Source organism: Podarcis filfolensis, assembly GCF_964270895.1.
Source record: "Podarcis filfolensis genome assembly, chromosome: 7".
NCBI classification, from domain to species: domain Eukaryota; kingdom Metazoa; phylum Chordata; class Lepidosauria; order Squamata; family Lacertidae; genus Podarcis; species Podarcis filfolensis.
In genome coordinates this window covers 63,537,425-63,554,884 of record NC_139603.1, presented here as the reverse complement: position 1 = coordinate 63,554,884, position 17,460 = coordinate 63,537,425, and the positions used below count along the sequence as shown (strand labels likewise).

Genomic DNA, 17,460 nt, shown 5'->3' with positions numbered 1-17,460 from the left:
TGGGTTAAACCACAGAGCCTAGGACTTGCTGATCAGAAGGTCGACGGTTCGAATCCCCGTGACTGGGTGAGCTCCCGTTGCTCGGTCCCTGCTCCTGCCAACCTAGCAGTTCGAAAGCACGTCAAAGTGCAAGTAGATAAATAGGTACCACTCCGGCGGGAAGGTAAACGGTGTTTCCGTGCGCTGCTCTGGTTCGCCAGAAGTGGCTTAGTCCTGCTGGCCACATGACCCGGAAGCTGTACGCCGGCTCCCTTGGCCAATAAAGCGAGATGAGCGCCGCAACCCAAAGTTGGTCACGACTGGACCTAATGGTCAGGGGTTCCTTTACCTTTACTTACCAGCACAGTCTCTAGTTTAGTTTTGTATCATGCAGGCAACTTCATTAACCCACCTCCAGATACCCCATAAAGTTATGGAGCAAGGTAGGTTTCTAGTCAATAAATACATACAAGAAAAAATTCAAGAGAAATTCTTAATAATTTACCTAGCTAAGCCACCATAATCCAATCCTTCTTCTCCTCTGAATATAACGTACAATCGTCTTCGCAAGTCATAGGGTTTTAAAGCCATGATCTGCATACAAATTGGTGAATGCAAATGAAAGTAATGTTGAACAATACAAGGCAAAATAGTAAACAACTTCATAGAATATATTACACATGAATTTTGATACAATTTGGTGTGGTTTTATATAGAATTAAACTAATTTATCCATTAAAAATTTAAGCGGTGTTTAACTCTCCCAAGTATCTTTTTTCTGCCTCTTTTAATATGCAGATACTTCATTCCCTCTCTACAGTTTTTCAGATGTCACTTTCTTCTCTACAGTGGTACCTCTAGTTACGAACTTAATTCATTCCGGAGGTCCGTTCTTAACCTGAAACTGTTCTTAACTAGAGGTGTGCTTTTGCTAATGGGGCCTCTTGCTGCCGCTGCACCGCCGGCACACAATTTCCATCCTCATCCTGGGGCAAAGTTCTCAACTCAAGGTAACTCTTTCAGGTTAGCGGAGTTTGTAACTTGAAGTGTTTATAACCTGAGGCGTTTGTAACTCGAGGTACCACTGTACATGGTCCCAGCCAGTTATGGATCATGCAGTCCATGAAATGGTGAATTAGTCAATGATGGCTATATAGGATCATCTCTGAAGGAAAATGGGGCAGCACTGCATTCGTGAAGTGGGAGGAAACATCTTTATTACCAAGGTAACCGGGTAATGCTCCACACACTTGGTTATGAAGATGGGTTTGTTTTTATCCCTTTCAGGTAACTGAGTAATGCTCCACATTTTCTCAAAATATAACACTGCCTAGACAATGTGGAAATCATTCCTTCCTCCCACCTCCACATGACAGACAGGCAAATATTTTCCCTCAGTTTATGTAGCCCCAGAACATCCTTTCCTTGAAATGAAAAGCCCTCCCACATGTTGACTCAGTCCTATACAGACTAATTACACAAATTATTTCCTACTAGACACTAGGTAAGTGAAGATTTGTTAGGAAAGAATCTAGCTATTTTTACTTTAGTTACCAGGTTTGATAATGTAAACATTGTCTTACCTGTTGGAAGGAATCTTCAAACAATGTTTGTCTGGATACATTGATCTTCACGTGGCTTGGAAGAGCATTTGACTACAAACAGACAGTAAATCATGAAATAAAATATGCAAATTTAAAAAATACAAAATGCAAATTGAAGTTTAAACTATCATTTGATCAGCATTACCTGACACAAGTAGCGGAAATGAGCTAGCTTCCACCTAAAGCTGCGTTCATAAGCAATTTGTGGTCCTTTATTTCTGTAAGGAAATATAGCTAAATTTACTAAGCAGAAAATTAAGATTTTACAACACTTTCAACTCCTCAGCAGTTTTGTAGATTACCTTCAGATATAGTGAAAAGGTTGCGGCATACATGCTTCATGCTTCAAGGTCAGTTTTAAAATATCATCTAATGCTTAAAAAGTCACACCTCATAAGGTGTAACTCATGTACACCTCAAACAACCCATGTACATATTGAATCAATTAGCCGCCACCAAAATTCATACGATATCCACTGCCTACTACCTAAGCAGTAAAACTATTACTCCTATGTACTATGAATGCAAATACTTTTAAATCTCCATCAACATCTCACTTACACAGAGGATTTACCAGTACGAGGATCACTGAAGGTAGTTGTTCGTGTATTATGATCAACAAAGTATCTTACACCTTCTCTGGTGTATCTGATTTCCCAGCCCTCAGGGAGGGGGTCTTCATTTTGTAAGCTGGAAATATAAACATAATATATTTCTTTAAAACCCCAATCACTTTACACCTACTTTAGCCTCGATCTATGAATAGAAAACACACATGAACATACCCTTGAGTCCGTGGATCTTCCCACTGTGTTGTCTTTGTGTTGTGATTTACAAAATACACTCTATCATTTGAATCAACTCTCCTTTCTGTAATAGAAATGTACCATTTAAAGCAAAGTTAACTATAAATAGGTGTCTATTTCACAAAGCTATTTACATTTCTTACCCCAGCCTGGTGGTAAAGGACCAAGTGGATCATTTTCCGCAGTCAGCATTGAAGCCTAGTGAAGACATAAGACAAAACATACAATAATATATTTTTTAAAAAAATAATTTAAAAATGTCTATAAAAACACTATTTCTATATTTAACAAGCTTCTCTTCACAACTAAACTTAAATGATTTATTTTAATTTTTTGTACATCCTTTCTATCCTACCATTTCCAGCTTCAGATTTCCAGGTGGCTTTCTTTCTTTCTTTCTCCACAACAGACAGGCTGAACATGTGCTGTGTGATAGGTAGCACTATTCACTTTGCAAGCTTTCTTCACAGAGAAGGTGATATAGAAAGAAGGTGTCATCTCCTTGTCTACTGTCATTCATCTCTTTTTTATTCCAGCTGGCCTGTTGATAACTTTGCTTCTAACTAGGTAGAACACTCCCCATGTTCGAGGTCAACACAAGTAGACTAAATCTGGACTGCATTTGTACAAGAAGGTGATCACTTGGCTTTTCCACTTTTTGTAAACTGTTGTGGGTACCCACCATAGAACAATATATATACTCTTCTAAACCCACATGGTTATCTGCACATAGGGAAGAAATGCATCTCAGACACCTAGTTTAAATAATTTGGAATATCAATACAATCTAAGCAACAGAGTTGTCTAGTGAAATTCAGATTTAAATAAAAACAGTTCAGAATTGTCCATAAAGCACAGTGATCACCACAGAGATTCTGCACTGTGAACGTCAGTGAAAAGTTGGCACACTGGCTACAGTTCTATTATTGGTTATTCATCTTCTTCAGATAGATTCATAACATAATCAACTTGCAAAAGGAATGGGACAAGACTAAGTTTAGTTGCACTTCGTTCATGTTCAAATAAATGAAGCTGACTTTTCACATTAATTTCAGTACAATGTATGTGAAACTAACTTATGACTAGATCCAGCCAGTTTGCTACCTCTGAAGACACAAATGAAAAAACAACAACACAAGTTACAAAGCTCTAGCTTGAAAGCTAAGCCTTAACAAGGAGGCACTGTAAGTCTTTAGGAAACCCTACACCTAGGAATTCCTCCTTTGAATTCAGACATAACAGCAAACCAGCGTTACCGAAAACTTCAGCTACAAAATCGGTTTCAAACTGTGGTTTCAGATCCAGGTTTGCCAAGCCCCAAACAAACTTTGGTCCATGGCCACTCAGTGAAAGACAACAGCTGCATGGTTTATTATAAGAATCATGAATGTGCACTGCTTCTTCATCTTACCCTTCCCCTTGAACACCAGCTTTGGTGCAGAGTTCCCCAGCATTAAGCCAGAGTTGTTCATTATACCTAAACCAGGGGAATCTGGAATAACAATTATAAACAATGGAGATAGTAAGTCAGAACTCGATGGTTTACGAAGCTATGGACAAATGTCCAAACAAGCCAATCAAGAAACCATAGCTTTGTAATACATCTGAACCCAGCCATGATATATAACATGGTCTCAGTATGTAGCTACATATAACATGTATCAAACATGGAAGACAAAGAGAAAAACAAGAACTCAAAGTGTTTCATAACTTGTAAATTTACCGAATAGAGGTATCGTTGGTTAAACTGTTGCATAGCTCCCTGCAGCTGATTTCGCTGGGACTGCCACTGTTCAAAGTTTCTGACAGATTCCATCGTAGGTCGTTGCCATGTTGTTGTTCTTGTATTATGGTCCACATAATAAACTCTGCCACGATCATCCACCCTTCTTTCCCACCTAAGAAACATTGGAAGCTATTTTCTTTCCAGTCAAAATGCAAAAATAATTTACTACATTTTCTTCGTTATTTTGCCTTATAAATCTAAGCCTTTCAAATGTTCTTTCTAATTACAATATTATAAAATAAAGTGTGGGATCAGAAAGCAAACACAGACTTAAATACCTGCCTCAGAGTTTCTGCCAGTGTTAGGTGGCACAAAGTCATTTTTTGAAACAGTTTAAGTGACAGAATAGTGTATGCTAAATCTTAGTTGTACTGTCTCCTGCAGTAGCAACACAACTGAATTTTGCTTCTTCTGGTATCAGTGCAAGTTCTGAAACAGGCACGCAGGAAAAATATGCAATTTTCTTCTCTCAAGAAAGGAAGGAATTAGAATCCAAAATAAGCACAAACTAAATTTGCGTTACAAGCAAAGAAAAAAACCCCAAAATAAAGGTCTATGACAGAATTCTAAAGTGAGAAATCTGCTGCAAAGTCAGTTCTCAATCTTGTAATCAAAGCATTTGAAAACTAAGGCCAGACACCCCATTTGTAAGCGTAAAAACATGTAATTGAAATGCATATTCTTCTTATTTATCCCAACCTCCTTAGCAAATTGTAGATTGTATGCTCCTTTTGTAAAGCACGAAACACGCTGATAGAGCTATAATATCAATAGTTACATGGGTTCTAAATGAGAGCCATTTGAAGCTTTGGATACAGAGGCTACTCATCCCTCCACTTAGGAGCAAGCTGCTGGTGAGACTCACTGAAAGTCATCCCAAAAAAACCTAACTAATTTGAATACAGAGATCTGGCAATATGGCGTAATTCAGAGCAATCTGAACTTTTCTATAAAAGAATGAACAGAACATATAGATAAAAAGCAAGGTATGCCCTGCCATTTCAGCTTTTCCTCCAGCTTCCTGATATCACTACCAGCAGATGACAAAATTCAGTTACTTGCATACAAAAGTTTTAGAGGACAGTAGTATTACAGTACCAACATGCAAAGAAAACTACAGAAAAATTCATTTACTATAGTTTGGATCCTAAAGTATTAAATTAATAATGTTCAAACAACTCCCGTCACCTCTTCCTTCTGTAGACCTCCATGTAATTTTGGGTGACTTCCCCACCCCTGTATCAGCAGGCCCTACATCACATCCAATTGTTTAGGAGGGTCCCTCACCCTTCAGAGGGCACAGATGACCGAGGGAGAAAGAACAAGAAAGGGGAACTTGTCTTCTGTGAATGTCTTTGAGTTAATGTACCTTAGGAGCCACATTTATGGGTCTTTAAAAAATAAAGATACATGCGTGAGCAATTTTTTTGCATCTCTGCTTCTAAGGAAAATTATTAAATACAGTCATACCTCGTGTTGCGTTTGCTTCAAGATACTTTTTTTCAGGTTGCGTCCCGCGGTGACCCGGAAGTACCGGAAAGGGTTACTTCTGGGTTTCGCCGCTCGCGCATGCTCAGACGCACAAAATGACGTCACACGCATGTGCAGACGCGGCAAATCACGACCCGCGAATGCGCAGATGCGGGTTGCGTTCTGCTCATGTTGCGAATGGGACTCCGGAACGGATCCCATTCACAACCAGAGGTACCACTGTACAAGCATTTATTTTATTAAGGAATTGCACAGAAAATTCCATAACTAACACAATCCTCTATAAAATATTTCAATTTGTGTATTTAGTAAGTAAAATGACGCACAGCAAAGTCAACATACAACTTATCTATTACCCTGGTGGCAAAGGCTGCGGTCTTTCCCAGGTTGTTGTTCTTGTGTTGTGATCAACGTAATAGGTTCTACCATGAGGATCCTTTCTCTGTTCCCATCTATAAAAATACAAAAGAGGTAAAACACCATTAACAGAAAATAGTGTTGTCACTTTCTGAAAGATTCACTTAATGAATCTTTCCTTTCAGGAACGCTCCAATGCAGTTAAGGGGGCTCACTTTCTTCATTTTCAGGAAGCAGCTTCAATTCAAACCATTTTCTCCAAAAAGAGCATTTTTCATCTGCATCAAGGCCTTTTGAAGTCAATTTGGAGGACTGGATCCAAATTACTTTGTTCAAGTGGCTTTCAAATGGGCTTGCTGTAACCATGCCCACAAGTGGCAGGGGTTTTAAGGATGCAACCCACTGGCGAAAATCAGTTCCCAATCACTGCTCTACTCATCTGCAAGCACTGACCATCTTTTGGTCATGCTTTTTATATACAATAGGTTAGATCCAGATAAAAATTGGCTGAACTTAGGTCAAGTTAGACATGACTTAAGACACATTGATTTTAATGGGAATTAAGATAAACTAACTTAATCTACATCCAATTCAATAAGAAACAGGAAAACGAGGACCACTATGTATCAGACTCAGATGCCAACTCTGTCCATATGTCTGCTCTGCAACATTATTTCAAGACTGAATAAGGTTATCTAGAACATTCGTTCTCCTGTTCATCTTCCAACCTGATATGTGTCATTATTTGTCAGCAATGCTCTTCTGCATTCTACAAAGGAAAAACATGCTAGACCCTATGCAAAGCAATAAATGGGCATAAATCTTAAAAACTAGTTAAAAACTAGTGAGACAACTCTTTAACCATCCTGGTAAATAACCTTAAAGTGGTTTGAACAAAGGAACTTAAAACATAAAACCACTGACTTACAATACATCAAGAGGATCAGTGCAGTCACTTGTGGACTGAACTGGGATGATGGATTTTAATAATACTACATGTTTCAAGTGGCTTATGAATACCAGGATGTCTGTATTATCAACAATTGTTTTGTGAATTACTGCTCTTGGTTACATATCTAATACGCTATCTGTACTTTCTAAATTTCATTTTCCTCTGACTTCAGTGTTCATGATGTAATATGATGAAATGGACATCAATCCGTTAAAGTTTATGCCATAATAAATTGGTTAGTCTTTAAGGGTTCACCAGACTCTTTATTACCTGAACCTGTCCAATAGACAACTAAGGGAATTAATAACATTTCTATATCTAAGGATAACTTTTCTGGTCTAAGCATCATTATATTATTAATGAAAAGAAAACCCACATACCCTGGGGGCAAAGGTTCTATGCTGTTGCTACCAGGCTGTTGCCTTACAGTTTCCCCAGACACAGTTGAAGAGTCTCTTGGTTTCGCTGCTTCCGTAGTTACATTACTTCTTGTACTAGAAGATGCAGTATCTGTGGGAGCAACAGCATCAAGCCCAGCAGATGCACTAGGAGCAGTTGTAGATGTGTTGCTTTCAGAGTTGCTAGTAACTTCTGTTGCTAAAGAAGGTTCTACAGTAGCTGGAGTACAGTCTACAGATGTAGAAGATGCCTCACCAGAATCCATAAGAGTTTCAGAGGCAGAATGATTATCAGTCTCCATCATAGTTGACTCACAATTAACTGGGATGCAGAAAAAAAGAACATATTGTATTGACAACATAAAGTTACATCCTGAATTTTAAAAGATAAAGGAAAATTGATGTCATAATAAAACAATAAAAATATTATAAAAATAAAAAGGCAACATTTAGATGCCTGGTGTAAAAAAGATGAGACCCATAAATGTATTAGTCTGATTCTTCTTTCCTCCACAGGCTCCACAAACAGTGTTTTTACTTCACTCGAAACCAAGTAGTAGAAGTTTACTATTTACCGTAGTTCGTTCGTTTACGAATTGCTTCCTGTTAACTACAGTTGTACCTTGGTTTTCGAACGCCTTGTGACTCAAACGTTTTGGCTCCCAAACGCCGCAACCCCAGAAGTGAGTGGTTTGCAAACTTTTCTGGGAAGCCAAACGTTTGATGCGACTTCCGCGGCTTCCAATTGAGTGCAGGAAGCTCCTACAGCCCATCAGAAGCCGCACCTTGGTTTTCGAAAGTTGAACGGACTTCCAGAACAGATTCTGTTTGAGAACCAAGGTACAACTGTATCTCAAAGCATTTCTACAATACAATAATAAAATAATAATAATAATTGCATATGCTAAAACTATTTCCAATATCCTCAACTGGGATAAAAGTTTCCACTTAAATGGCTTGTTAAAAGAGAAAAGACTTTAACATGTGACAAAACCCCCACTATAGACAGCACCTGTCTGATATATAATGGGAGGTTCCAAATGGACTGCCTGACAAGATAGTATATGCAGGATGCCCTCTCCTGCAAAGCATAGTGGTCAATGTGGTATAAGGGATGAGATGGGAGTATTCTTGTTCCATGCTTTATGCATCAGTTTCAATATGCACGTAGTGTGGTAGCAAATTGGCAAATTGGCAAATAGCCACTGCTATTCTTTACATACGAAAATAAGAAGAGCCTGCTGCATCCTGATCTCAAGTAGCCAACCAGATACCCATGGGAAGTCTGCAAGCAGAACCTGAGCACAACCGTATGCTTCCCACCTGCAGTTCCCAGCAACTTATAGTCAGAGGCATATTGCCTTCAATAGTAGAGGCAGAACATAACCACCATGAATTTGTTTAATCCTCTTTTAAAGCTATCCAAACTGCTGGCCTTCACTACCTCTCATGAGAGCAAATTCTACAGTTTAACTATGTGCTGTGTGAATAAGTACTTTCCTTTGTCCTGATTCTTCCAACATTCTACTCCATTTATAGTTCCAAGTTCTAGTATTATGAGAATGGGAGGGGCAAGGGAATTGCACCTAAGTATACACAAGATTGCAGTTCCAGTAGTAGGTAAAGGTAAAGGTAAAGGGCCCTTGGATGGTTAAGTCCAGTCAAATTTGACTATGGGCTGTGGCACTCATCTCCATTTTCAGGCTGAGGGAGCTGGCGTTTGTCTGTGAACAGCTTTCCGGGTCATGTGGCCAGCATGACTAAACCACTCTGGCGCACGGAAATGCTGTTTACCTTCCCACAGCAGCAGTACCTATCTATCTACTCACACTGCTACACTTTTGAACTGCTAGGTTGGCAGGAGCTGCGACAAAGCAACGGGAGCTCACCCCATCACGAGGATTTGAACTGCTGACCTTATGATCTGCCAGCGGTTTAAACCACAGCACCACCTGTGTCCCATAGTACTGAAGTAATACTAATACTAATAATAATAGCCAATAGGCACTTCTTTAGATGAAATCACTGGTAACTCCAGTTTATAGTACAATTAACATGGTCATACATTTTTAAAAATTGAGATGGAAAGACCTTTTTATTTTCAGCTTGTACTAGGGTTCCCATATTTCAAAAAGTAAAATTCCTGACCCCTGCCCTCAAAGTTATTGAGCCTTTTTTTAGAAACCACTTGCTAGGTAAAGGTTTAACCAATAAATTTAGCATTGGCATTAATATCCTTTTCACTGCTATCGCTTTGCCAAAGAAGATGTTTAATTATCCATTGCAAAAGATGACTATTTCTAATAATGAATCATGTTTTCTTGGAGATCACAACCCACTTTCTTTTTTAGCCACCCAAGCAACAGCTCAGGGCACTGCCAGGAAAATGACGGGTGGCAATCCAGTTTCGGCCAGCCCCCTTCTGTGGGCTTTTTCTTGGTTCAATCCTTCAAAAGAATTCAAAGCAGTATGACAATTCTACACTGTTGAATGCTTTCTCTGAATTTAGAAAGGCAAAACTGTTTTTCTATTCATTAAAAAAGATAACATATGTATGATGTTTCAAATATTATTGTTTTGATCTGAATGTTTGTACCAAGCAAGCAGTTTAAGTTGGCCTTTCTTGGTTATTTAAGTCTTAATTTAAATAAACAGGGTAGTATTCAGGAGTGTCTGTTCACTGACAGAAGGGAAGCTTTCAACTGTAAATCTTTTTCCTCCCTGTACATACTGTGCATCCTCTACATCTGTTTCATAAGCTTGAGGGACCCTCCAAAGCAGTTTAGGGGTTTTTTTGGGGGGTGATGCAGGGGGACAATCAAAATTGCCTCCCTGCACATTCCACTGACCAATTTCCTTCTGTCAACTGATAGGCAATGCTGGAGATCACAAACAGCCTTGTTTTATAATTTACTCTCTCTTAGAAACAGATTGCTTATGATTAATAATTTAAAGTAGGTAAAGAAATAAATCAAACATCCTTCTTTCACTTTCAGCACACATTCCACAACAGCTCTTCCTTCCCAAAAGCTGCTTCAAATGGCCAGGAGATTCTTCAGAACAGTATTTGAAGCAGCACGAAGGGGGGAAATGGAACACCACATACATGTAAGTTAGAGGTAGCAGCACAGATCCTTAGCTACCTTAACCACCATAGTCCACTGATGTCATGATGGTAGGCGACCCAAACTCAAAGGAAAGACTCAGGAGTGCACTCTAAAGTGTGCTGATTTTTTTAATTTATTTTTTTGCTGAAAACTGAAAATGAAGTTCCCTGCTGAAAGACGCTCGTAGTCAGTGCAAATCCACTGATCTGCAGAGACTACAAACCCCACTTTCAGCACAGATTTACTCTGGCTGGGAGCTCATGAGTGGAACCAATCACAAGTGCAAACATTTGATGCAAAATCTGAAAGGTGCCGAATGCAAGTCCTGGCATGCCAAAGAACAGTTGGGAGAACGCTATAAGACTAATTATTATTTTTAGTGAAGTTTTTACCTGCACAACATCTGACTTCATACATGAAAATGCTGCCATAGTCCAGACTAGCTAGCACACTACTTCCTATAATTAATACGGAGTTCCCTGAAAAAAGATAATAATCAAGTTGTCGAATAGGCTGTATTCTTACCAACGTCATCAGACTGGCTTGTAAGTGGTTTTGGTGCTGGTGTATTTTTGGGTCTGCTTGCAATATGAGGAGGAGATGGTGTGCTGTCTCCACTGTCTCCATTAACTGCATGTATAGGGAATGAGTTCTGTACTACAGAGCTTGATGGCGTTTGATTGTCTATTCTGTTGGAAACAGCACAGAAATATTGTCAAAATAAGTATTTTTATATTTGTTACACATATTTGTGCTAAACCTACAAAAATTATTAATGGACCTGAATAAAACTTGCATCAATTTAGTTAGGATGAGAACAGTATTCATTTTATAATTCTAGACAACATCACACATGCCTCTCGGGTGGTCTTCATTTGACCACCTCCCTTCAAGTTCCTCCACAAAACTCACCTTTTCCAGGAAGCATCTGAAAACTATCCCACTCCCAATTTCTTTTTTTAACTAAGCCAAAGCAAAAGTAATGGACATAATCACATATTATTCCATATGTACCCTGTCTTCAACCCTTAAAAGGGTTGTTTCACTATCTCTATTTCAGATCGCAAGCTCTTTACATAAGAGCCTCTCATATCTATTGTTTGCAAAACACCATGTTCATAGATACACTATATAAATAAAAGTATTGTGCAATATGATGCCAGCCAATTCTGTTGCATTGATTGCAAGTGATATTTGGACAGTCATTAAATGGATTCCATCTCTTCTCCACCCACTCATAGTGACATTATAATTTAGTTAGTTTTCCTAATGTAGATCACTGACTGATAAAACTATCAAATGCTATTTGAAAATAAAGTTTTTAATCAACTGGGAATTCAAAGTAGCCTTGTCTGTAATTAACTTCAATTTAACGGCTAACTATCAATAACAATGCTGGATAGTAGCTGATTAGACTTAATGGAGAAAGCTCCAGTATCTGTCATTTTAGTGGCAAATTCAGTCTTGTATTTACTCACCTGGTTGCCATTGGAGACTGGGGATTCCATACAAATAATTGCATGGAATTCCATCTTGGTGAGTGAATAGTTTGGCAGAGGAAAGACAAACCTCTTACTTCCTTGTCAGCACAGAAACCAATCTGTCTATTCCTCCTTATCAGCCCACTGCATTTCTGAGCTGGATGCACAGGGGGTGATGTTCCTTCCCACAGCTCCAACACAGAAAAGGGACAGAGTATTTCTAGCCAGCAAAAGTGTTTATGTACAAGTAGCTCACAGCACAGCAGAATCACCAACTGATCTGCAGCCAGAACAGGTGGCTGCAAGAATCTGATACTTGATTACTTTCCTGCTGGGTGTGCATAAACATACATCCCACAGTAAATCATGCAGAGAAAGCAGGAGTGGGTTGGCTAGCAGAGAGAAATGTTTGCCTTCTGTGATATTACATTTTTATTTTTTATATATACACACCACTTAATGCCAAGATGAGTGGTTTGAGACAATTAATGAAATGCAACAAAACTGACTGTAGTTTTTTCAATATTTACAGTTTAGAAACACTACTTAGACTTTAGTTTAAAAAACCTGGACATCTCGGAGTTGATGGAAGTTGAAATATTGTGGCTAAGAAGGAACACCACAAAACTAAGTTAGTTATATGAATCCTGAAATATGGATTTCACAACCTATTCTTATCAGAGAGATTGGGATAGGAAATCCTCTTAAATTGGTGAAAAGGGGTATGGTAAAATGTTCCCCAGACAATTAGCAAGAATCTTACCGAAAACTTTTATAGGCCACTTTGTCTAATTGTATTTATAGCACAATGTATTAATTCATGCTGGAGATGCAAGGCAACCAGTACTGGGATACAGCATGTCTTTTGGGCACGCCCCAAATTAAAAAATTATGGACAGAAATAAGGGAAGTTGAAATAATGATGAGATATGCTTTACAGATGGACACTTTAATCATTGTGTTCTGATTTAATACTAGCCAAGGGCAAATACACTTATACAGGAAGACACAAATATAAGATAGGGGACACCTGGCTTACTAGCAGTACATGTGAAAAGGATCTAGGGGTCTTAGTAGAGTCAACAGTGTATGCTGCAGCAAAAAAAGCTTATGCTATTCTAGGCTGCATCAACAGAAGTCTAGTGTCCCGACCAAGGGAAGTAATAGTACCACTATTCTGTTATGGTTAGACCACACCTGAAATATTGTGTTCAGCTCTGGGCACCACAATTTAAGAAGGATATTGACAAGCTGGAAAGCGGGCAGAGGAGGACAACAAAATGATCAGGGGTAAGAAACCAAGCCTTGTAGGAAATGGTTGAGGGAGTTTGGTATGTTTAGCCTAGATAAGGAGAGACTGAAAGAAGATATATGATAGCCATCTTTAAATATCTAAAGGGCTGTAGTGTGGAAGATGAAGCAAGCTTGTTTTCTCCTGCTCCTGAGGCTAGGACCCAAATGAATGGATTCAAGTTACAAGAAAAGAGATTCCGACTAAACATCAGGAAGAACCTTCTGACCGTAAGAGCTGTTCAACAGTGGAACCAACTCCAAATGTGCCCATGGGTCCAAAAAGGTTGGAGTTCCCTTCTCTACAGAGCATATTATCGGATGCATTCAAAATAAGCAGATGAATAAGTAAATAAAATCTCTTTCTCATAGTAGAATGAGTCAAAGTAAATGCCCATCCCCGAAGTAAATGCATATTCTAAAGCAGATTTATTTTTCAATAATGCACTCCCTCTCTTACTGTTACTGCAAAACATCCCAGCTGAACTCTGAAATGCAACCTGATATTCTGCAATACAAATTCAGTTTTATGACATTTTAGTAAGGTGATTATACTGTTACCATAAATAGTTTTCTTTAAAGAAAACTCTGACCTGGAAGTGGTTCTTGCAGATGTTTCTCTGTTTTCATGTAAAGCATCACCATTTTGCTGGACTTCTACTAAACAATAAGAAACAAAATTAGATATTTTCTTTCTTATACCATGGGATATTAAGGTTAATCTTATTTTCCCCAGTTTAACTTACTGGTTACTAGTGAACTGTGGTTTGTGAGAGATTCTTGTTCAAGCACCAAACCATCAAGCACAATTATTAGTTCTCCTGTTTGCACCAAGCCACTCTTGTTTTCCAGTGAGAGTTTCAACTGTTCTTTGACTCTTTCTACTATAAGAAAAAAAAATATTTCAATGAACCAGTCACTAGAAGAAATAATTGTTATATATATATATATATATATATATATATATATATATATATATATATATAAGTAGGCTTGCATTAATACTTAACTTTTCATTTTAATTCTTTGGAATGATTGATTCAAATATTAAGATTACACTGCTACAGCATGGTTTTCCACATTATATAGATGCTTATCAGAGAATGCTACTGTAGAGCATAAGGGAGAATCCATGGCCGGGTACTGTCATATCTAAGCCTTGCCAGCCACAGCAGGAGTTGGACAGTGGCAGGAGCAATTTATCTAAATAATTCTAAAGTTCTTGGCTTTTGTTTTGGTTTTTTTTTTACCTTTTTCAATTTCTCTCTCATTAGTTCCTATAGGAGAGAAACTCATTTCATCAACTCCAAGGCTAACATAGTTTTCTTCCTGTTGTGGGGATGTGCTAGAGGTATGGGGGGCATCCTTGGACACTATAGATCAAATATCCCCCTCAATCCAGCCCAGCATGCCCTTATTTCTCCCTTGCTCATGGTGCACCAGCCAAGGAGAAATGGCAGGAGTTCACTGTTGAGGTTTCCATAGGCATGAAGAACGTACGAAGTCAGACTTTCCATTCTACATCACCTGGGACATATTTCCAGGGACTATACAACTGTGGCTTGAATAGTTCATCACAAACTATGCCACACAATTCCTTAACAGTTGTGGATCTATTTGTGCCTACACCTAATCAATATGTAGCTATAAGCACCCACCCACCCTGAGGTTTTTTTTTTTTTTGTGTGTGTGTGTGTACACTTACAACAAACAAACATATACACCTGCCTAATCAGTTAAAGGCTGGATTCAAAAGTTCTACAAACAGAAGGCAACTTGGGTAATTGGGTTTTCCAACCCTTCCTCCACTTCTGCAGTTCTGTGATCCCCCACAAAGTCTCTCCTTGGAGTTGCAGAACCTTTCTGTAAAGTATTGGATGCTTCATGTGGGGTTGTACTCAGTGCTTTTTTTCTTAAAAAATGTTTAGGGGCAGTCTGATTTTCCTACTCATATTGAAATACTGCCCCTTAATGAGGCCAAACTTAGATTCACAAAATGTTTAGGGGTATGGGTTCCCCTCCATCCCCCCAGAAAAAAGCACTGGTTGTACTATAAATGGGAAATCTCTGAAAATGTAGTTGGAGACACCTTGTTAACATGGGGCTCCTGCTCATGCAAGACGCATCAGCCTAATAAAATGAACCTTCACAGATTTGCTCATACACATTCCAATTTGCTTTATGGGTTATGTTTTATCAATCATAAAATTCCTACAGTCACCAGCAAGGTCAGTTTATGTATATATAGCTACAATATATGTAACAATTGGAACATCATCTGCAGTTAAACATATATATTACAAAAACCAAGACAGATTTTCGTATAAAGATTTTGTTAACTAATGAAATTTAAATAAATTGGAAACTTACATCTTCTATCATGCATTTCCAAAGCTTGTCTAAGATCTACAGTGGCTTTTCCTAACAAAGCATCAGCTTTTAAAGTATGATGGCTCCAAACTTTAAATTCCAAAGTGGTCTGCGGAGTCACATTCCTATAAACAACAAACAAGTTTCGTTTCCTTTTTCATCATGGCACACTGCAGTCTATCAGTTTCATCATATTCAACATACAAAACAACAGCTAGACCTAAATAGAGCTTAGACATAAATCTGCATTATTAAGTTAAACAGCTGTGTTTCTTAACAGTCAAATTTGTCAATGTTGAATCTCTTCCCCCCGCCCCCCTCCCCACTGTCGCCCACTGAAAAATGCAAGTACACTGCTCTGAAGACCTCTCCCCAGCCTAGGCACCCAAGTCTAATTAAGTTCCAGATATATGCAAGAGTCAGGATATTACACAGTACAGCAGCTACACATTTTGTTTTGGCACAGCTTGCATCAGGTTGGAATCCCACAGTAGAAAACACAGATGGCAGAGACATGCAGCATCCCAGCTTCTAGTTATGCTTAGTTTGCACCTAGAGGGAATCATGTGAATAAAATTGCCAGTTTGAAGAGAATATTTAGAAGGGCCAAGTGCTTGTGAAACAGTCAAACCACTTATTTCCCAGACCAGAATCCTGAAAGCAAGCCTACTTTTTTACAAGTAAATGGATAGAAGCCTACTGAGTCCTGTATTTACGGAAAGGAAAGGACAGAAAAAAACCTGAATGAGCCTGCTTTGATTGTGCCTGGGTAAACCAGACAGATAGGCAGGGTATAAATAGTAACACTGTAGTAGTAGTATAAATAATAAATTTGTTGTTGTTTAAATAATAAAGTTGTTGTTGTTGTTAAGTGTATTAAAATACATTTACATAAAAGTAATTACAAAAAACATTTGAAACTCAAATAAAAATGAATACAATAAAACAAACAGAAAAGAAATTAGAAACATAATGGGAAGGGAGATAAAGTTGTTCTTTAACAAGCTGTAGATTTTTATACTTAGGCATTGATGTCATAAAGCATCAATTTCGTACTGATTTGGGCTACACCTAATCTTTCCTGGAACCACACATTTTGTTACCTATAGATTATTCTTGGATCTCTATGTAGCCACTGTGAACTGGAGGAATATACTGGAGGAATATATCCAATGTTCTCTGACCACATCATTCATTGCATAACTAGTTATTCCATACTGGGTGGGCAGGGGTGTCAAAAAATGGAAGCCCTCCTTATCCATCAGTTCTTTCCCCTGTTAATGTTTCAGTTCTGATACAAACATACTTATCAGCATGAAGGATCTTATATTTTTGTGTGTACACAGATCTTTCAAGAAGAGCAAGAGACTTGGAGCAGTCCCAAACACTACACCTGCTGGTGCTGAATAATATAGTATTTTATATTATTTAACAGTATTTCATATTATAGCACCTAAAGTAAAGCACTTAGATTTATTTTTATTAAGAGGTACAGGTAACTTACATCTTACGTGGAGATTATGTTTCTGGCCATTGCGTGCAAAAGCAAAATTGAGGAAAACCCATGATATGGGAGCTTGTACTCATGCACTCTCCCTGCAGCTTCACATCCCATCCACCTTCCTCAATCTTTTTCTAGCTGCCCCATGGAAAGGAAGAGAATGGAGGCACAGAGGGGTTGTTGCTGCCCACCGGCCCTTCTTTTGGCCTGTCCCACCCACTTTCTATTTAATTAATTATTTCCTGGCCAAGTGTGCCAAGCGTAAGATGCAAGTTTCCTCCATAAAAATCTTGTAAAATAATAAATGCATCTCAGCGAATCATTATCCCACAGCAAGG

At 38.5% G+C, this 17,460-nt stretch overlaps 1 protein-coding gene across 4 annotated transcripts in view; it reads right to left on the bottom strand.

Moving 5' to 3' along the window:
* Positions 1-17,460, bottom strand: part of WWP1 (WW domain containing E3 ubiquitin protein ligase 1) — a 45,473-nt gene that overhangs the window by 11,029 nt on the left and 16,984 nt on the right. For 2 of the 4 annotated variants that reach the window (XM_083623244.1, XM_083623245.1), the window contains exons 4-16: positions 15,622-15,746; positions 13,998-14,135; positions 13,845-13,911; positions 11,006-11,169; positions 7,356-7,695; positions 6,023-6,118; positions 4,113-4,287; positions 2,533-2,587; positions 2,369-2,453; positions 2,145-2,273; positions 1,729-1,801; positions 1,563-1,634; positions 485-573 (exon numbers count right to left, since the gene is read on the bottom strand). In XM_083623244.1, coding sequence (XP_083479370.1) covers positions 485-573; positions 1,563-1,634; positions 1,729-1,801; positions 2,145-2,273; positions 2,369-2,453; positions 2,533-2,587; positions 4,113-4,287; positions 6,023-6,118; positions 7,356-7,695; positions 11,006-11,169; positions 13,845-13,911; positions 13,998-14,135; positions 15,622-15,746 — 1,608 coding nt within the window. The remainder of the gene's footprint in view (positions 1-484; positions 574-1,562; positions 1,635-1,728; positions 1,802-2,144; positions 2,274-2,368; positions 2,454-2,532; positions 2,588-4,112; positions 4,288-6,022; positions 6,119-7,355; positions 7,696-11,005; positions 11,170-13,844; positions 13,912-13,997; positions 14,136-15,621; positions 15,747-17,460) is intronic. The other 2 variants (XM_083623246.1, XM_083623247.1) reach the window with 1 other exon arrangement.